At 33.7% G+C, this 22,988-nt stretch overlaps 2 protein-coding genes across 3 annotated transcripts in view; one reads left to right on the top strand and one right to left on the bottom strand.

The window, feature by feature from the left end:
- The window catches only part of LOC149804648 (G patch domain-containing protein 11-like), a 37,873-nt gene extending 29,249 nt beyond the window's left edge, over nucleotides 1-8,624 (top strand). Inside the window, exons 5-6 of the mRNA XM_089942801.1 lie at nucleotides 1,315-1,396; nucleotides 3,414-8,624. Coding sequence (XP_089798927.1) covers nucleotides 1,315-1,396; nucleotides 3,414-3,472 — 141 coding nt within the window. The 3' untranslated portion in view covers nucleotides 3,473-8,624. The remainder of the gene's footprint in view (nucleotides 1-1,314; nucleotides 1,397-3,413) is intronic.
- A 1,920-nt stretch (nucleotides 8,625-10,544) lies between these two features.
- Nucleotides 10,545-22,718, bottom strand: LOC149804647 (cytochrome c oxidase assembly protein COX20, mitochondrial-like). 2 transcript variants are annotated; one of them, XM_089942813.1, is made up of 4 exons: nucleotides 22,568-22,718; nucleotides 18,221-18,332; nucleotides 16,595-16,658; nucleotides 10,545-13,840 (listed from the first exon to the last, which is right to left on the bottom strand). In XM_089942813.1, exons 1-4 carry the CDS (start codon nucleotides 22,604-22,606, stop codon nucleotides 13,705-13,707), a joined length of 351 nt encoding a protein of 116 aa, XP_089798939.1. In that variant the 5' UTR covers nucleotides 22,607-22,718; the 3' UTR covers nucleotides 10,545-13,704. The 2 variants fall into 2 exon arrangements, with proteins under 2 accessions (XP_089798939.1, XP_089798947.1); XM_089942821.1 differs by lacking the exon at nucleotides 22,568-22,718 and adding an exon at nucleotides 22,536-22,557.
- Nucleotides 22,719-22,988: the final 270 nt, after the last annotated feature.

Raw genomic sequence — 22,988 nt, 5'->3', positions numbered from 1 at the left:
GCCACCTGTGCACCCACAGACCTATCGGTCCCCTTCAAGGATGAACAAAGTGGTCCTCCTCGTCTCGATGGATGAACTCAAAGTTGGGAAGATAGTTTACAAAGGATGTGTTCTTACACTACACACAAGTATGCTTAGTAAAACAATCAACTATTAAATTGTATAAAAGTCAGATGCGCAATATCATGGGCCTCTTGCTTGTTTACTTCTACTCTGATGTAACTATTTGCTCTTGTGTTTTTCATTACCAGTTGGAAGGTTTCTATGAAAATAAAGTTTTTTCATAGTAATAAAGAACATAAAGGGCTTTATCTTTTTTATTCTGTCTTCCCTGAGTCATACATATATCCTATCAATACTCAATACCAATGCCTTAATGGTAGATGTATGCAGTGACATGTAGTGGCCATGGGAGGTAAAAATGGAAGAACTTTCCACTGGAAGGTCTCTACTACTTTTCTATATACATGGCAATATACTAGAACAGTGTTGACTCTAGTATAATCAGTGCAACATTTCCGGATCATGAAATGATATTGCAATGAATATACCATAAATAAGTACATGTTCTTTACAAAATCAGAAAAAGGATTGTGCTTGCTAAGATTTTGTTACCAACATTAACTTACACTTGAAATTGTACGTAAAATTACCCACAGGACTGGCACAAACATGCCTTTATGAGCATGTGACTTTATATTGAAGAATAATGGCAAGTTTTTTAAATTTGTGGTTTATTTTAGGACCATAATTTAATTTGAAAGTAGAGGTTTTATAACATACAGTTTTGGATGTTTGATAACATTAGTAAGTGGTTATCTAGTTCAATAGTTGCTCTAATGTCTAATGGTGTATGATGTTGTTGATATATAATTGTCTAATAAAAGGACAAAAGGTAGTTGAAAATAGCAAAAAGAAACCTAGTCTTTGTTCTGAAATAATGTGTTACATTAATTATCATGAGAGAGAGAATAATAACAGTTTAGCCAGTAATGTCAAAAAAAGCATCAGAGAGATAATTCCATAATAGCTCTCAAATGCTCATTGTGGATTGGTTTAAAAGCATACTGGGATTGTCATTAATCAAAAATGGTTTGACTGTTGTAGTCGGGTCATTTCAGTATGAGGTTTTAATATTAAGACCTTTACTATATTTAAGTTCTCACCAATTTCCAAGAAAAGTTTTCTTCCTTATGGCCTCTCTGTGATATTACCCAACAGTCATGTTTGTGGCACATATCTAGTTGAGCTGTATGTTTAGTGGCATTTTATGATTAAATGAAAATACTTTAACTTATTTTACTTTCTATGCAGGATACAGAGAAGCTAGAAGTCTTGACTCTCTACCTACGAAATAAACATAAATATTGTGTATGGTGTGGAACAAAGTTTGAAGGTATTTGTAAGAATCAAAATTATGATGCACGAAAAATAGTAAAATGATAGCCCACTAGTATATTTCTGTAAAATGTTAGCCAACTACTATATTTCTGGTAATTTTTGTACACAAAGAAGTAAATATTTCGCTAAAACGCAAAAAATAATGTGTACACAAATTGTTTGTCATTTTTTGTAAAATATTCGGTATGCTGTGTTATTTTCTCTGCAGGTAACATATCTGAAGTTTCAATGCATCTATTCTGTGTCCAATCTCAGTACATCCATTAATATTGAACCCATAACAATTACGTTGAAAACATGTACAAAAAAGCACACGTTTGAAGTCATTTAAGCATATCATGTGTGTCTGAATTCAATACAGAATTTTAATTTAAGAAAGTTAAGGCAGTTCAAGAACATTTATGGTTTAGTATGTATGTACATGTACATCTTGAAGTAATTAGATGGGGGCTGTATACATTTTAAAATGCAGAATTTTCTATGCTAGATTCCATACAAATTTGATTAACATTCAGGATTAATTTTGCTACAGTATGAAGAATCGTAATGATCAAATTGGATAATTTTTTGCAAGAATGGATGATATGATTCACTGGTGATGATTGTCTGAAAATCACAACTAAGCAAAGTGCTAAAGATGCTAGCTTTCTTTTGTTCATGTTCTATAAGGCAGTGCCTGATGATTTCAGTGACCTTAAGCCATGAAATTGATAATGATGATTAGCAATTACTTAATTAGGTAGGTGAATTGATTGATTAAGAAATTTAGGTGAGAATTTTGTTTCAGCTACCACATTGTTTGGTGCTTGGCTGTGTATGCTGGTTGGCTGAGCAAACACCTGTTGGCTGTTGTTTACCCTGGACTAAATAACAGTTGTACACGAGGCATTGAAAAAACAAACACAATGAGAACTTAATGGCTTATTGTTGATAGATTAATAATAACTAGATTATTTCTTGTATATCTAAGTCGATACATATTCAGCATTTTCTTCAGTTAACTGACTTGTATGAATATTGTACTATGCTTTACATAATACAGTGGCACATTATGGATCAAGACCATAATGGTATAGTCGGTTCTTGTTTTAGTGGATCAATCATTTCCATGACAATGTGATTAACACAAAAGAAAAGAGTTTGAGTGTCATGTTCTACACTAATTTGTGCATTTTTGGTTTCAATAAAACGATGTGATTGAGGGGTACATACAGGTACTTTCAAAACCAGGAGATTTTTCTGTTCAGACCTTTTGAGACCTGACACAGATTTAAGTTTTATTTAAAAACAAAGATTTTTCTTTGTGTTGACTGTGAATGATCACATCTGTTGCTTGAAAACATAGACTTGGCCATGCAAATATGGTGACCATGTTACTAAAGTAACTCCCATTTAATTCAAAATGCTAACAAGGTGACAGTGACCTAAGGGAGTGGGGGAATTCAAAGCAAAAGCATACATATGCATGGGGGTGGGTGTTTTTAGACAAAAGTACACCATACAATGGGGAGGGGAATGGCTGATTTTTTGCACATTTACTAAATCAAGAACCCCTAGGATGAAGTAAATTCTCTTGTATAATTGATTTATTTATGTTTTTGTCATGTGAAGCATTTTAACTTCATTTTGTTTCTTTTCTGTGTTTTTTATGATCAAACAAATGATTTTTAACTCTAAAAATTCTGAATTGTTTTGCTAAGCTCATTTTCCTTTAGTGAGTAATTAGATGTCTTATGACTTCTAGTTGTGTTGTGAATTTTTTAAAATTTGTTAAGAGTCTTATATTGAAATACTTTTGCAAGCAATGGTGTTGTCTCCCCAGCCAATGACCAACAATTAACATACATTTTTAATTACAGATATCAGAAGCAATGTTAAATCAAAAGGACATTTTTGTTTAATACCAATTCCTTGATTTTCTTCACATATTATTTAAAACAATCCTGAAAGTTAATGCAAAAATTCAATCTGTAACAGGTAAAAAATTTATCTCCAAATTCTTTTTTTGTCAGACCGGAAAGATATGGAAGTCAACTGTCCAGGGAACACAGCTGAAGCACATGATGACTAAATGGAATTCATGCCAACATAGTAATCTCCCCCAAAGTGCTCTTCAGAGCAGCTGAGATAAGACATGGATGGCCCTAGTAGGAATAGTATGTAACAAAAGACAAACACATGATACATGTGCTGCATATTATAGAGACGGACAAGGAGGTGGCTTGTTGAAACTGGCAGATCTATGAGTATCAAACAAGACAAAGCTGGAATTTTTTAAATCAATGAATTTGCAGATTCTTACATGTTCCATTATTGGAGATGGTGCAATCTGGGATAGATGCATATGATGTTTAAGATACTGGTCTTGAATCATTTTGAGTGATTTGTGTAAATGGAAAAGTTCAATGTTTTACATTTTGTAATAGAAAAATTGAGTTATCTCACCCCTCACTATTTTTACAGGACAGTGTAAAAGAAACATTTAATTTGCAGCAAGATCTTGTCATACTTGTTTTTGAAATGTGCAAGTCAGTTAATTTTTGTATAAACATGCTAAAAGGCAGATCATATGTTTGTGATGTCCATCCATATGTACATACGTGTCTGTTACCTTTTTCATTTCCACACAATAACTTTTGTTTAGACCAAAAGTTGTTGATGATTTGCATTTGGGGTAAAAAAGCTCACAAATTTGGGATTCAAAAGGTTAACGGGCAAGATAATTGTGACTGGAAGTAGAAATATAATTTCCTCACAGTAATCTCTGGTTCTTCATCACAGACCTAGACCAGACTTTATGAATGGTTTGAATTTGAAAAAAGCCAGATTTTTTAATCAAAAGGTCAGTTGTCAATGGGTCAGTGTGACTGCAAAAAGAAACATTATTTATGCATAGTAACTTTAGTCCTGGACTAATCTTTGTGGATGGCTTGCACTTGCTGTAAAGAAGCAGCCTATTGAAAAGTCAAAGATCCAGGTTACTGTGTCTAAAAATTAAACACAGAACCAACCATTTACCATCACCATAGATTGTGGATGGCTTACACTCTGATAAGAAAAACCTGTTGATTTTGTGGGTCTTAAGGTAAGAGGTTATTGACATTTTGACTAAAACAAAAAAATGGGTTTTGCTCTGTAGCTTTTGTTCTAGATTAAGTTTGCTGACCAAACATTTTGAATGTCTTGCACTCAGGGTGAGAAAGAATCCTTTGGGGATCTAAAAGGTCAGTGGTCAATGCTGGTCTAATATGACAATATTGGTTTTGTAGCAAGTTTATTTCAAGAATGTATACCTTTACCAGAGGTCCAGGTTCTCGAGACCCACTGATCAATAATATTGAGTAAGCCATACATTACTAGAGGCCTATTAAACACAGTAGCATTTATATAAATTTTCTAATATATTCCTAGCATCATTAAGGCTGTATTCTAAGCCATCATATATCACAGTGCATCTCTAGCAAACAATGAGTTCATTTCTTTGTTAAATAAAACTAGTAGGACGGTGTTGTACTCAGCTACAGATAAAACTGGTGCCGAGTAAGTTGTTCTTTTCTCTCATCTGTGTATTTTCATCATAGGTTACATGACCATCGGTTGTGCTGTCATAGCATGGGCACCCACAGTATAGGTCAATGGGAGTCACGTGACCCCCCACCCACCCTGGAAATCATACAGCAAATAAAATTTCCCATGTTTACGCACTAACTATGCAGCTAACTCTCCTGGACATGACTGCCCCCCCCCCCCCCTTTGCAAAAATCCTGCAGGTGCCCATGTGTCCAAATGTTTTTAAATTTGCAATTCAAATGAAAATATGAAAATGGGGCAGTACGATTCATGCATCTGTAATCTCCTGTATTGACCTGTTCAAATAACAGGTAATAACATAATGTCAGTTGTTTGCTATTTTAATCATGTTCAGATTATGACATAATACTGAAAAAAAGTATTTTTAAAAAACTTGTTGTTAAAGTTGTTACTTTTAGACTGCATATAAAATTTTCTTCTGTCTTCTTTGAATCTTGTACATATACATACACATTAGTCCCAGTTTCCTCAGACCCTTGCTACCCCATTTTTGATATTTGGACATTTATATTGGGGTGTAGGGTCAGAGTCCATTCCCTATTGAAAAGTTGGAATTCGTGACACCATTTGGTGTCAGTGTGGGGTAGCCACTTACTAGCCAGCCCAGCAAACTTGAACGACCTTTCATTTGAGATATACCTGCATGAAATCAATAGGAATATGATTTATTTTCTCAAAAATCATGAGCGTAGCATCTGTCATGTCTTTAATCCACTGACAGACGAGACGAAAGTACATCATTACTAAAATTTTACCTAGATCTGGCCATTTGCATTCTGAGTCACGTAACTATACAAATCTCACCTATATGTCAGTGACGTCAGAGGTCATATAATCACGTGATATGAACATTAAGCAAATTTCCCAAGTTGTTGTACATAGAATCTGGACATATTATATAGAAGTCACTTAATGTTTGTAAATAAATATAATGCACACTATATCTCAACATATTTATTTTGAGTAAAACAACCAGAAACCTGTCGGTATCGCAGCAGGGTGGAGAAAACCATTTTCAAGAAGTACCAAGCACTGATACCATACTATAAAAATGAAAACTGGTTGAAACAATCATACTTCTAAGAATGTATTGTACAAAGTTTGAGTAACATTTAACACAACAAAGAGGATGATGTGAACTGTATCAGCTGTGTCTCAGACAATAGTTCCCAATATATTTGCTGCCACATGTAACAGAATACTGTCCAACACAAATTCCCTAAACATATCTTGCCTCTGCTGCAGTAAAGAACATAAGACATCAAATACTAATTTCAAGTGGCAGAAATATTGTGTAACAATGTCATTAAATGTACATTTAAGAAATCTGACCCACGTAACTTTTCTTTTGCTTTCTTTGCAACCTTTTTTTTGTATGGTAGATCAGAATATGCGTTTATAATTACTGGGCCTATTTCAGGGAAATTATATTCTTAAAATGTTTTGTCTGTATTCTAAAAAAATAATTGCCAGCAACAAAAGTTCCCTGATTATGTTGACATCTGACTACAAGGTTGATTTGTTTTGCTCCTATTCTGATGCATTTATAACATTTTCTTTACATTTTAATATACATTTTAGCTAACCTTACTAAAAGGCTGAGTATGCTTATGGTATTGTTCCATGTCCTTTGTGTGTTCATCAACAATTGTTGTTTTTAACTTCTGAAATAATCACTAGACCAATACTGACCCAATTTGGCAGAGAGCATTTTGGCATAAAGGCCTTTGAAATCTGTACAAAATGAGTCTAATGTGGAATCAAATATTGCCACCAATATTAATAAAAACGAGATCTTAAAAGGAACTGACATGCCACTGGCTGAAAAGAATTGCCAGGAATTCAAGATAAGTACATATCCTTTAACTGAGGAGTGTTGAAACCATCATTGATATTTTTCAGTGATAACAAGTTTTTCAAATTGGCTACTGTGGTAACCCAGGTGGATGTCAGCTGGGCACCATTTTTATTTAGGACTAAAAAGAAGAACAGGTCAAGATGATCAGAAGGAAGAGGAAAAAAAAGAAGAAAACATAGGCTAGGTTACTTAAAATTAGAGGTTAAAATTAATAATTAAATTAAAAGCAAAAGCACCAACTGAGGACTAAAAGCATGCTAAGATGTAGGTTATGCCTTGCTTAAAATGAAAGGAGCTAACAGTTGGGTGGCAACAAGTCACCAGATGCCATGCATGTCAGTACACAAGTTAAATGGTGCTTGTCATTGCTGGTACCTCTAATACGTACCTCTCTTGTCCCGACTTTATCAATTAACTTCCCTGGAACCAGGTCGTAATACACTGGTATTTCGTCCATATTTCCAATTAAATGTTCATCAAATTCCTCCTCCTCTCGCAGCCTCCTTATATATCTGGTAAAGAAGTCTATTTTTTCCTCTAGGTCTCGAGGTAGTTTTTGCGATATTGTAGTTCTGCATCTCAGCGCAAGTCCATTTTGCTTGAAAAAGCTATCAACACATCCTCTTGAGCCCAGAAACTTTGGATTTTCCTCCCGATTATCTGCAGTAGCATAATTTTGCAACATCTCAATTGTCACAGGCACGTGATGATCCCGCATAAAGTAACCAGGATAAAATTTCCTGCTCCTTTTCATGCAAATTTGTCGAGGGTTGGCTGGCACCTGGGATGGATCCTTTGTCCTTTGAATATTTTTCATGGAGTCAATGACTTTTGCATTTATGATTAAAACTGTTTTTTTTTTTTAGTTTTTACTGCATTACTATATTGAGACAATAAGATTAATTGCCAAATGGTATGTGGTCTTCACTTCATCAAGTACTGAGATATTATTTTTACTAGATAAATAAACTCAAATGGCTTCTGAACTCCTTTTCAGATGCACATGTTTCTTAGTTACACTGACGTAATAAAGAGTGCTCATTAACGATGTTGTCCAGCTGTTAATGAATAGCGGTATATATTGTAATGACAACAACAGAACAAAACATCGATCATTATATTTTCTCGCCGATACAGAAGACAAAAGAAGGGCAATGTGACGAATGCAAATATATGTTAACAAAACAGTTGCCTTTTCCGAGTAAGCTGATAATGGGCTTTCTATACACTTATAATTGGTGAATATTTCTTTAGTTTTTGTTTTCTTTTTCATTATTAGATGCCTCAGTTACACATTTACACGAAGATAAACAGATAATTCGGGTTTGTGTTTCACTGAGGAAACAAATATTTATATTTCTCATATGGGATTATACCAAATATACTCAGCAAAGAATAAACTAGTCGTTTTGCATATCTAAGTGATACATATTTTTTCTGACGCCATTTTAAACATGATGCATATAAAAAAATTAAAATATGTAGTGAAATACAATAATAAAAGAAAGAAATTATTGATGACCTACATGCATGATTATAAACAATGATTATAATATTGTGTGAATCTCCTGTTTCTCCATTATATGCCTTAGTGAAAAACGTGACCAAAGTTAGTCACTATTCATAACTTGCTTAGCAAAACAATACTCTGGTCATTTGATGTACCTGAATTGAACTTCGGTATATTTTTGAAGTCGTTTGAAATAGGAACCCGTCTTCAGTTTTATGAAAATGAAATAAAAATAATAGATAAATAAAAATACAACAAAACAATGATTTTTGTCTCTTATTCTTAGCTGTAAAATTTAAAGGGCAGTACTTTTTTTTATCACTTTGGCAAAAGTAAATCTTCACAGTAGATCGTTTTATGTACGAAAAATAATCGGATGAATAAAAAAATATGAAGTTTTGTACACGAAAAAATGAGATAGATTTAATTCATTATTATTTGTATCGCCTGATGGTGTATGAAAAATTAAAAGAGTACAAAAAATAACATGCAATACGGTAGCATATTTCAATTCTGAGATCTTAGCATCATTTATCTTGGAATAATGTAATCAATGCCATCTGTTACATTGGTGCATTACAGTAAATTACTAAAGAGGCAGAATTGTCCTGGATCTAATATATTGCAGATCCTAAGCATGGAAGATGGCCATGGAGTTTCCGTTACACCAACAAACATTGGTTAAATTACAGTATCTCACCTAAGAAAGAGGTTTATTTTTATTATCAGTCAGGTGATTTCAGTCCAACTATATTGGCAAAATGTTTGTTTATTTCTCTGATCGGGAATCAGGGATTGTTATTGCAATCTACCTAAAATTGGACAATCATCAAGCATAGATACTCATGTATAACATGATCTAGAACACGCTTCAGTGTCGGGGGGATTAAATGATTCCATCCATCCATCTGAATGTTCTGTCTGTAAATATAGCTCACTGAAAATTACTGCTGTAAATGCAAATTTATCTCTTATGTTGTTGGTATTGCAAATACATCTAAGAGGGGTATAGATTTTTTGCTGTCTGTCATGGAATCCTGGAGGGTGTGTGTTCATGCAATTCTGTATACAGTATACAAGTTTCAAATAAGAAAATAATACAATGCATATCGATTTGTGATATTGATCTAATGAAGTTGCACTGACCCCTTAAAACTAATATGTTTAATTTTATTTTGTTTGATGCATTTGATATAATGTGCAATTATAACAGAAATGGTGTTTTGGTTAGTTGCTATTTTGTGACAAGTAGTTATACATGTACCTATCTGCAACATAGCAAATCCCTTTTGCCCCCTCCATCTTTTTCAAGCATTATGTTACAAATAGTTTGTTGCCAACTTTTTAGAAATTCTGTTCATTTATGGAAGACATTGCTGTTGTGAAATAATTAGTACCAAAACATCCCTAGTTTAAAAAGTGTTTGTTAATGTAAAAATTTTGTGAAGTGCTGAATTTACCAATGAAACAATGTTAACAAATCAATAAGGACTTTAGAATTTCATTTTTAAAACAAATGTCTTGCTAAATATAACACATTTTTAAATTTTGTATGATTACCATATGACTGAGTAAGAAGATTTTATTATTTTTTTTCAAATTTTTTATGCCTGTGAACAAAGAATGAAAACTATATGAACAATGCTATGTGTTTATTATGTTTCATAAACTGATTAAACATTTTGTATCCTATTTTTTAAAGAAAAAGAAATCACATGCTCTTTAAGTTATTCACATAATCTCTAGTGGTTTCAACAAATTATTTGTTTTGCAGTGTAGGATTTGTAGTATGTATGGGTACATGAATGGCTGTTTTGTAAGGCTAGCACAAAATTATAGAAAAATGTTTTTAATCAGTACTGTTTTCATGCTGACCGTTATTTCAGCGGGGGCTGATGTTGCTAATGTATGTCCATGATTTCATACATATGCATATTGAAAGGTCATAATATGATGTTGGCTTAATGCCATTTTTCAGCACATGATAGGCTATACATGGCTGCCAATTTATCTGGTGGAGGAAGAACCATTGACCCACAGGAAGCTATTGGTAAGCTTTCTCACATACCCAATTGGTCGAGACCAAGCCTTGAACCTATGTAGAGATGAGATGTCAGTGATCTATTAAGGCAAACGCTTTGGACCACTCATCCACCTGGGCCCCAGCCACAATATATAAACAAAGAGAGAGAGAGAAATTTATTACTTTGATTGAGAAGCAATGTACACAAAAAAAAAGCATTCATTAAAAAAATAAAAATTAAAAATAATACTCATTTATATTGTCTAATATTATACAACAATCTTGCAGTTGAGACACAGCAGGTCGGCTCTGAAGTTAGTCATCCATGATTTAAATGTGCATTATTATTTTACATGTTCCCCATAATTATTTTCATTTGGATATCACGACACCCTCTGTTGTCATAATGGGACAATAACCTATTGCGTCTTATGCCATGTGAACAGTCAGTTTCCACTTTCATTTTACTACACTGTAACTTTCCATATGTTTATGTTTTACCTGTGTGTTATATGTCAACTGCACAGAGAAAATTCAGAGTGGAATTAAGAAGGTCAATGCAGGTAATATTAAAAATGCACATAAAATTACATGGAATCTGAAGACATGAAACTGCAGTATTGTAATAGCATCACATAAGAAACTCAGTAATAAATATTGACAGATGTAAAGATGTAATCTAAAATGTATATTCTACACAGAAAGAAAATGAAAATAGAATAATATAAACTAGAATATACAGTACAAAACAGAAAATACAAAAAGAATAATGCAGGATAGAATATAGCATATAATAACAGAAAATACATGCATAGAATTATGGTAGTCATAACCCCTAAAAAAGAAGTCTATCTGTGAAAATCCCCTGCTGATATGACCATTCATTAACGAGAATTAGTAAATTTCCAAAATGGCCACTGTGGCAAGCATATTGAGTCTGAATGGCACCATTAGGACCAAACACAAGTTATTTTGTAAAAACCTCATGTTGATGAGGCCATCCATTTAGCTGGAATATTTTCAAAATGGTCACTGTGGTGGCCATATTGGATATCAGGTTGACACTATTTTCATTTTGGACCAACCAATACATCATATGAAGACCACTTGTGAAAATCCTGTGGTAAAATTGCTTTTCATGTAGAAGGTGTGTATGTGTGTGATTTGGATTTTTAATGTAGCTTTAACAATTTTTCAGTCATATCCCTACAATGTCTGCAGTATGACAGTTTATAGTGATATCTAGTACTGGGGCAACATGCCGCAGACATGTAGCATGATGTCCCATCCAGTCACATTATCCTAACACCAGGCGGAGCAGTCCTAACACTAACCTCTTAATGCTGAAGTCTTTGGTATGACTCGGCCAGGGATTGAACCTATGAACTCCCGCATCTGAGGCGGATGCTCTAACCACTAGGCCACCGGAGCAGTTTCATGTAGACGGATTAGCAATAAGACTTTCAAGACAGCCATGTATGACTTCATATAGGCACTATTTTTATTTTTATAGACATCATAAGAAGTCTTTTAGTAAAAACCTCATGCTGATACAACCATCGGTTCAGGAGGAGCAGCATTAACAAGATTTTCCAGATGACCATATTGGCCAACATATTGGTTCTATTTTCAGTCTGGACTAACTAGACATCATAAAAAGTCTTCAGGTGAAAACTACATCAATCCGGCTTTCTGTTCTGGACAAGTAGCAAGATCTTCAATACGTTGTACACATACTGGACATCTCATTTGGCCCCATTTTTATTTAAGTCCAACTTGACATCACAAGAAGTCTTTTAGTGCAAAGCCCCATGTTGATAGGGGAGGAGTAGTGATAACACGATTTTCAAGAAAGTCTGTGTGTGTTCATGCAGCACCAGTTTCATTTAGGACAAAATTTTCTTTTCCAACATTACTGGTAATACCATATATATTTCATCTTGTGTTACCCAAAATGATGTGGCTTGACCACTCATTAAAATTTTACATTTTTGGTACCACATGACGAAATATATAAAGTAGTACGTTGTATAATAAAATACCCTTTGTGTAGTACTTCACTAAACTGGTGAAATTAACATTTTGGGGGTCACGCCACAACTGTGCTAGATCAAAATTTGTGTTATAAGAAAGCATGTTATAGTGGGGTTTCAGTGCACTGATAATTCCTAAGTCATAATGAAAGGCATAAATAAGGTATTGACTATAACTTCCTCTGATAGAACATCTGATGTCACAGCAGCTCACAATTTACAACTTTTCCAGATCTCTGATACATACATGTAATTAAAGCAAAGTTAAAATATATATGTATATATGAAGTCATTTGCAAACCCAAAATCAAGTCTTCCTTCAAGTTCAAAACTTCTCCATCTTGGGCTTGTAGAGTGAAGTAACCTCTTTAAATTTCTGATGTAACCTGAGCCCTCAATGGGAAAATGTTGTGCAATCAATTATGTTTTAAATTTCTGATGTAGCCCAAGCCCTCAGTGGGAAAATGTTGTGCAATCAATTATATTTATTAATATTTGAAGCCTCAGACTCTTCACTTTTCAGACACCAACTGCAATTAGTTGAAAGGAATCATATTTGCTTAAAATATGGTTTTTTCTTTTGTCAAGACTGCCTTGGTAGAAGTCTGAAATTGTGATCTCTGGTGTCTCTGTGCAGGTCTGTATGTCCATCCAGCCATCCCAGATTAAAGTCAATTTAACATTTTCTTCAGAAAATTATTTACATTTAGCTAAATAAAAGGCAGGCTTGACAACAAAGAAGACTCTTTTGTCTTATCACATTTATTTCATTTTTATATTTTAATGAATCTAACAATTTTAGAAAATACCTTCATTTCAAAACCAACATGCACCATACAAGTCCAAATAATTTTTATTCCTGAAGTTCCTATGCAGTACAAAGTAACATTCATCTAAATGTAAGAAGCTGGCCATACTGAACCTGTCCTGAAGGTTTTAGTAAATTGCTGTTATATACATCAAGACTTATCAACATAGATAACATTACTCCATGGTACCCAAGAAACTGACCAAGTAAAAATCTTTAATACTCAAGTTAATCAAAATGTGTATAGACTTGTGGCCAAATGTACAGTGGATATATGAACTGCCCATTGGTTACTCTGTCATGTTCCATCAAGGTGAGCTTGACAAAAATGGAAAAAGTCTACTTTCAGACCTCAAAGACATACAAACAATAATTTCAATGTGAAAAATCACTGAATCTAAAGAATCGCTTGATGCCCTGATTTTTACTGTCACGATTTGAATCACAATTCACCAACGACTATGACATTATTCTCTGGCATCAACTTTTCTTTGCCACATTTTCTCCATCTACATCGTCTATCTGCACAATTTTCTCTCTGCTTCTCTCTGCTATTGCTTTATTTATTTTATTTGTAGCAATCAGTTGTTTGCTATAGTTGTATCTGCAATAAATCCTGAAATGAAAAGAAATACAGAATTAGGAATAAACAAAGAAAACAAATGACAGGTTTTAGTCAACAAATGAAATTGGCTTCAGCTACAATGTTAAAAGACGCTGTATAATCTTGTTCCATGAACGTGTCAGATTGGCTGAATGCCATTTTTGCAGCACATTAATACATGGCAGCCAGTATATTTATTAGAGAAAGAACCCATGAGGATCCATGCCCCATGGGAACCTACTGGCAAGCTTTCTTACAAACCCATTTTGGTTGGACCAAGACTCAAACGCAGAGAGAGAGATGAGATATGTTAGTAATCTGTAAAAGTGAGTGCCTCAGACACTTTGGGCACCCTGGGCCCAAAATGTGTCTGAGATTACAGTAGCCCTCCATTGTAATGCTGCTTAGTACACCCGTTTCCTGCTTACAATGGGCATGGATCCCAATAAGCTGGTTAAATTCCATATTTTCTGGACACAATACTTTTGACACGGACTTGTACATGGATTTTTTTTATTGAAATTACTTTAAAATTTTCAAGGTTTATCGAGGTTCAAAATCATGTTTTTCAAGGTGTATTATTACATGTATTTTTAAAGGCTACATTAATTAAAATGTACGTAAATAAAAGTGAATACTATTACTTGACATGAGGCATCTTTCTTGATTTTTTAATTTTAAAAAAGCACCACATGCAATCAAGAGTACAATGTAGCTGTTCCCATTAACATCACTCGGCCACTTCTGTCAGGTCATCAAATAACCTCCTAAGTATATGCATGAATACAGACCAATTTTTGATGTGTTTGGTGATTTTCTTTTTTTCCAACATGAAATAAAACAGAGTTCACAATTTACAGACCAAGCAGTACTTTTGGTTATAGCTGTAATTATGCAAAGCATATTGTTTCTGTAAAAAAATTCACCATACCTATTACATTTTATCAACAGGTCCAATACTGTTTAATTTACCAGTATTTTATTTGATGCAATCAAGCAAATACTGGTTCATATTTATCACTGACATATTAATTGATCCTATTTATATTAACGACTCAAATGTTCAATGAATATTTATAAAATACTGTTGATTAAAAATCATATATTCATAACAGTCATATATTCACTGATAATGCCCAATGTAAGTTACAATTCAGAACAGAGATAGACTACTTGTAATTCATCAACGACTTTGTTTTAGTTTTGCATTTCAGCTTAAAATAAAATGTAATGTCAACACATTACCTGTATTCATTGTTAACAAGGTGTATTGCAGGATTTCTTTAATTATAACTGAAGGATTGGTTTTTGGTTTCCAACAACAATCCAAGTCAACTGTTTAAACCCTGAAAATGGCTTTAGGAAATAGAAAATGCCAGTAACCTGTTTACTCTACATGATTAATTCACATCAATTACAAAATTCACAAGCTTGAGTGAATTAAGAACCTAAGGACTATAAGAAATTATAACCCCTCTCTTTTCTGGACTTAAATAATGAACATTATTTGATAACACTGCCATTTAATTATTCATTTTACATGAATTTTCTGTCTTTTATCTTAAATTTTCTTTACATTTTTCATTTCCCTATTGACAGACTCATTTCCCTACTGGTAGCTTCACTAATTTGATCTCATCTGATGAATTGTGCACAAAGACAGGTGTAAACTGAAATAATCTTGCAAAAGCTCCTCGTATAGCACATACATAACAATGCATACTCAAGTGGTTCTTGTAACAATGGATATCATAATTTAAAACAAGAATGAACTCTTTATTCAAAGATGTCAACTAATAATGGAATATAGTAATACCCTTGTATATAAAGAAGGTCGCAATCATCAGGTAACTGAGCAATACAAGATTCCAATTGCCCAGAGACTTCCCCAATCTCCCTTTCCAAAATAAAGTGGGGAAAAAAACATGCTGTCATCTTTGCCTGCATGTTGTTGCCATGGTGTTGATCTGGCTTCATCATATACTCCATGTACATGGATGAACGGTGAAAAATGTACAATATTGGCGAATTTTAATTGTACTACACATCGACTTATGGGCCAGAAAATTGGGTATGTGTAATTACTGTTACTTAATCTCAATCAATTTTAGTTCTTCACTAATGAAAACAATTTATAATAAGGGTTTCTCACCATCAAATACACAATTGCTTGCTTTTATAACCAGTAATGACACTTCTTTGACGGAAGTTACCTCAGTAGAAGGCAATGTCACTTGTAAGAGGGTCACTAGTACAAGTCCCATAATCATCATTACACATGGGAAGCACTGCACTTGATATTTAGAACAGCATTATCTGTACAAATTTCTTAGTCATCACTACCCCTTCATTACATATATGCATAAGTGTTCAGCCCTCTGCAAGATACTGCCCTAAGAGGTTGGTTCAAAATTACAAACTTTATACACATCTTCAAGCTAAAAGGCATGGCAAAGATCCTGAAATCACAACACATTTCTTTTTATTACAAATTACAAAAGTCTCCCCATCTCCACAAGACTGCTTATATCTATCTAATAACTTGTCATGTTTTTCCGATTCTATTTTGTGATCAGATGGGATAAGCCATGTTCTCACAAAACATTTATGGAGTACAGGGAGTAGAATGTATCTGTTTGTCTGGTCCCAAAACACACAAAAGGATGTAAATAAACATACCTAGTCATAAAATACACATATCCTTGAAAATGATTTCCCCCAAACCCTTACATTTAGACATAAACTCATATACTGAAAATTACAAACCATGATCCACAAGCCACCAAAATGAACGTGGTAAACCCATATCTGTGTGACCTAGTGGGATCACCTGAAAAAAAAGTGTAATCAAGATACAAACATTGTACGTTTGCTTCTTGCTGATAAAGATTATGGTTTTACTGGAAACAAAATTCTCCTATCTCCTATAGCAAGTACCTGCCTGATGATGAAAACACTATCTCCTATAGCAAGTACCTGCTTGATGATGAAAACACGAACTCCTATAGCAAGTACCCGCTTGATGATGAAAACACTATCTCCTATAGCAAGTACCTGCTTGATGATGAAAACACTATCTCCTATAGCAAGTACCTGCTTGATGATGAAAACACTATCTCCTATAGCAAGTACCCGCTTGATGATGAAAACACTATCTCCTATAGCAAGTACCCGCTTGATGATGAAAACACTATCTCCTACTTTTGTAATAGTTTGGTCACCTTTAACTTCAAAACCTTCTTGTCTTCTTTTTCAAAAGATTTACATTGTAGGCCATATATACCATCAAAGAAATACTATAAGTAAAGAAAACTACTATTTACTACAGAAATACTATGTTCTACTGATCACTAAAATGTATGCTATTTTGACTCAAATTTTTAATCCTCCTAAGGAAGAATGATTATATATTAATCTAGATTTTACTAACATCTTACTTATATACACTACAGTAAATAATTTTTAATGCCTTCTAGATGAATGCATATTATGAAATACCCACAGAAAATTCATGGAACTGAATGAACACAAGATTAAATTTTGAAGGAAGACTCCTAAAAACAGGAGGCCCAAGACACTGACATCTACAGGCTTAATTTAAAAGATTTTCCTATTTTCAGTAACAGTGGCCATCTTTGATTACAAACATGTACCATTTAAAGTTTCCATGTGAAGAGTATGCTCAGCATAAATAGTTCTGTCCATAATGAAGCAGACCAGATTAAACCCATAAAAGGCATATGCAAGAGCATGAGACCATGCTTGTACCAAATTTCATCAGAATGGTTCTTGAACTACATCAGTTATAAGCAACATTTCAAACAAAGATATGAAACTTGTCAAGGATCACAACTCCACCCAAGATGGAGTTTACAGGACAAAATCCATAAGGCACATCAAAGTCAACAAAATAAGGCAGAACCAAACCACATCAGAATGTCAAATTATTTCTGTGCTACAATGTTACAAGGAATTGCTGTGTAGGAGATTTAAAGTAATCAAAAGAATGCTATTAAAATTAAAGTAATCAAAAATAGGTAAGAATCCTATTAAAATTGAATATGAAAAGATTAAACATTTAAAGGCACATCTACATGACACATGACTACTGTATACATTCGCTTAGAAATTCCAACTGCAAAGACCCAGATCTGCTGATGCATAACGTGATAGCAGATCCAGGTCCATGCAGTTTGTTAGCAATAATCAGTAAAACAAACAACAAAGACCCTGATCTGCAGGCACATTATGCTACAGGAGATTAAGAGCTTTATTGTTTGCAGTCTGACTCGACTTATAAGTGAGTATATATATGGTACTAATTGCATCTGAATATGCATAAGGATTGCTGAGTTCTGGTTAACAATAAACAGAGGATAATTATTAACTCACTCGTTAGGAACAGTGTAACAATAAAGCCTGAGGCACCACCGCCTATCGCATTCAGAAATGTGGACTTAAAACAAGGGATTTGTGCCAAATCTGACTTGAAGAACATCACAGACTGAAAAAGAAAAATGTAGGAAAAGTGATATTTCAACAGAAATCCTCTTCAAGCTGAAATGAGGTTTTCCCCCTTTTTTTTCCCTTCTCAAACTAATATAAAATTAACATTGTAGACCACAATCCCTTAAATCTAAAAAACCCAAACAAATTTGTAGTCTCACCAGAAGAATTACAGTTTCAACACAATAATATGCATCATCAGACTGCATGAAATTAAACATACATTCATAAACATGTTTATGTACCTACATATAAGTACAAACTGACACAACAATCTTATTCTTTTTGCTGAAAATTAATAACCTCTGCCAATAAAAACCTATACAAATGAAAATTATGATTTGGTTCTGAGTTTTTTTTTATCTTGTGAAGTATAAATGCCATTAAAACAAACTAGATCTGGCTAAAATTGGATTTTAAACAAAAGTAATAAAACAGCATTAATAAGGAGATTTGATCTTCTTGAAATGTCTGCTTTGAATGGACAAAGCCAACTAAGAGAACCATGTTTTACTAAAATAATGTCTGGCAGTCCCGAGCACAGTTCAACATTGCCAATCGTTCTCTTTTATTTTGCAAAGAAATCTTGTAATTTAGTGTGTTAATTTTTAATTAGCTGATAATCATAATCATTACCTGTTTCTATTTTTTTTAAAGTTGTGATTGAGTGTACCTATTCATTTAATCCTGATCTTTCATTCTTTACCATTCATTCCCACTTCCTCTGCTATTCTCACAGTAAAATTTTACATTTTTCCCCAATTGTTGTTAATTTAAAATAGTGAACCTAACTTTTTATGGCAACATAGTGTCCTGCAATGCAGTTTTCACCACCATCTCTCTCTTTTTGACATGGAATTATTACATTAATTAGAAAAAATACTCAGAATACAGAATACAATTCACTATACTGTCTTCATACTGGTATAATTCTGCATTTATATGACCTGTAAACATGGGTTGCATCAGCTTTAACATATATAGTATAGATTTTACAGATTTTTCTGAATAGAAATGATATTATTGTGATAAATAAACTGCCTGTAATGCTTGTATATGCATGTAGTAGCAATTTTTGTAGCAACTGCTGGAGGTTCTGCTTGAAGACATCCTCTTTCAATCTAAAAATAGATGACATATGCCCATTATTTACAACACCACTTTTAGAGTCGTTACAAAACAGCTTAAACCACTTACAAACGGAATCACCAAAGTTAAAAGATTGTAAAGCTTCTTCCACAAAGATCCAGTTAATTGAATCAAAGGCTTTTTCAAAGTCTATTAACAATAATAAACCATAACTATTTTCATTCTCAAGTTGGTCCATGATATCATATAATAGCCTGGTATTTTCTCCAATGAATCTACCCTTCATATATCCTTTTTGAGTATCACTGATTATTGATGGAAGAACTTTTTTAATCCTAACTGCAATGGCTCCTGAAGCAATCTTATAGTCAATATTTAAAAGTGATATAGGTCTCAAGTTTTTAAAATATCTTCTGTCTTTTGCTTCCTTTTATAGACATGAGATAACTCCTCAAGTCTGAAAATCTGAAAGTTTTCCTACTACAGTAAAGCCGTAGTTTGTTGATCTACATTTACCCCCCCCCCCCCAGACTTCCAAAAGATTTATAGAACTCTACAGTGAATTGATCGGAGCCAGGACTTTTTCCATCTGTTTTAGAGATGTAATGAATTCATTGACTGTAAGCAGACCCTCACATGATTCTCTTTCCTCTTGACTAAGTCTAATATTGTGATTAAAAAATCTATTTCAAGTTTCTTGAGTAGCCTCATCATCAAACTGAACAATTCTACTTTTGTACAATTCCATATAAAATTGTTTTTGAGCTTCTAAAATATCTATTTGGTCAGATATATTTGTTTCATCATCTAAAATAATTTCCTTTATTTATTGTCTTATTGACATAGTTTCTTTTTTCAAGATTTAAAAAGTACTTTGTGCTTATCCCCCCAAATTCACACCATCTAGATTTAGATTTTAATAAAACACATTCTATGTATTTTTTTTTCTAGATTCCTCCAAGTCTGCTTTTTTTAATCTAAATTTTCCAGTTTCCCAATCTATGTTATTTGACAGCCCCACCCAATTTCTCTTATTTCCTGCTCAAATTTTCTTTAATTTTTTTCCGTTTCTCTTTTGTTTTTCTAATAGAACAACATATAGTTTATCAGATCTTATTTTCATTTTCAAAAAATATTTGATCATTCCAGGAAACAAAAATATGGAGAGAGTCAACTTTATTTTCCCCTACATAATATTCATTTACAGTGTCAGTTATACACGTTTTGACCAAATCAGTATACTCAATGTTCCTCAGCAGTTGGGCATTAAAATTTCCATATCATTTTTCCCATGGACACGAAAAAGCCACACTCAAAACAATTGCTGAATGATCAGTATTATGCCCTGGGAAGGTACACACATCAGCTGTATTTATATGAATGTCATCTGATACAAGAAAGTAATCTACTTTGTTTCAAGGAAGATTTTTACCTCCAGGTATACATCTTTAAGTCTCTACTGGAATTTCGACAGGGATCAATTAATTCCATATCGTTTTTCAGGTCTTGAATCGCTGCCCTAGACTGTTGTTGTTTGTCATGTAAAATATTATAAGTATCCAAATCTAAGTCTTAAACAGTGTTCCAGTCTCCGCACATTATAACTGATGAGTTCTCAAAAAATAAGATTTCCTCCTTTAACTTTCTAAAAAAGCTAGGATTATCGTCATTATAACCATACAAATTCACGAGGGTTATTCTGTTGCCATTAATTGTAATATCTAAAATAATAAATCTTCATCTTTCTCTATGAATTATCAATTTAAACATATTTCTAAAAAATATTGCAACCCAGCCCAGCACTATTACTAGAGCAGTGGCTAAATATATATTTGTATCCACATTCAGCTGCCCAGTATAGAAATGACATACTGTATTTATTTATAATGTATTTTCAGTTCGCCGATGAGAAGGTAGTATTCCATTCAGGGCATTGTTTTTGCATATTAAGCGGGCGCAGTGAGGACCATGTCGAGCAGTACCATGGAAAATGATTTGGCATTCCTTAAAGGTATGATATTAAGTCAAACTTTTGATAGGGATACACAGTTGAATGCCCGAGCTAAATATCGGTACCAAATTTATTAAGCTATGCAAAGTGTAACTTGAAATATCAGCGTTTATTCTTAAATAGGTCTCACAAGGAGAAGTGTCCTCCCTTGTAGTTATTATATAGTAAATGTATATGAGGTCGATTGTAAGCAACAATATGAGCCCCTGTGTTCAGTAATGGGTGTCATTTCTTTAAATTTGATTGTGCATACCTTTAAGCACAGGTGCTCGATGTGAGCTTGATGCTCAGAAGAAACAAAACAATATCTAAAGGAAAAAAATCATTCAGGGTGAGAAAAAATACCTTAGATTACCCCCATGGCCCATTCTGACATAGGACCCTCTCTATCATAATATATAAGATATATAGGGTCCTATGTCAGAACGGGTCATGGGGGTAATCTAAGGTATTTATGTCACTCTGTATGATTTTTTCCTTTAGATGATTGTTTGTTTATTTTAACATCAAGCTTGCATCAAGCACCTGTGCCTTTAAGTGGCAAGTATTCACTCCATTTGAATAAGTATACATATTCCTTTGGAAGGTCATTATATAGACGCCCGGAGAGGTGCATACGGCAAATTCAAAGTAAAAGTATGTAGACAGTTTTGGACGAAATGAGGTGTGATCCAGTACAATCCGAATTGAAAGTCGCGCGCTATGACGTCACAATGAAGGTTACGTAAATTGATAAACGAATTCGTACTACCCTCGATTGTGACTATTCCACTCGACGCGCTCTTACTTTGACCAACGTTTAGTACATGGTCACCCTTTCAAAAGACCAAAGAGATCGATAATTTTCGTCGGGAAGTTTCTTGATGACAGTCGAGTTAAAGTGCAGATCATTCAAAATGAATAAACTGGTTTAAGAAAACTAGTTTAGATTTTCTTAAAAAAAACCTGTATGATAGGATAAAACATAATCTATGCGATGACACGTGTGATAATCAGAACTCCGTCCTTAAAAGGCAGTAAAGAAGGGCTAAATTAGGTAACATCTAACATCTGAATACGGAAATATGTGCCACTGAAATGACCTTGGGTTATTGGACCTACTTGTGTTTGAAAACTGATACATTAGAAATCACCTTTTTCTTTGCACTTTCGTCTCCAGATATCTCAGACATTTTTATGATTATTAAATCAGAAAACAGGTTATATTTTACGAAATATCATTATAGAACTGGACCACCGTGTTTGTTCGTCATCCATGTCGTTTAACAACGGAAACACGCTTCTTAAGGGGAGTTACTCTGTATGGTAGCATCCTACAATAACACAGGTTGTATGGTATTGCGGTATTCTAAAGGACTCACGGAACTAATTCAATATCAATAGTAAACATATGGAAACACTATCATATTCAAAATTCAATAACTTAAAATTTCTGGGTGCTGATGATGAGACATATAATTCTTCATGCACAACTAACATTGGCGCTAGCTTATGTGTGGAGAACACCATATGAGCCGCGGCATTTTGTTTATTTTCATGTGCATGAAACACATG

This window comes from Sinohyriopsis cumingii, chromosome 2 (genome assembly GCF_028554795.1).
Source record: "Sinohyriopsis cumingii isolate HCF-2022 chromosome 2, ASM2855479v2, whole genome shotgun sequence".
Classification (NCBI taxonomy): domain Eukaryota; kingdom Metazoa; phylum Mollusca; class Bivalvia; order Unionida; family Unionidae; genus Sinohyriopsis; species Sinohyriopsis cumingii.
The sequence above is the reverse complement of the archived record's forward strand: the minus strand, read 5'-3'. Positions and strand labels throughout refer to the sequence as shown.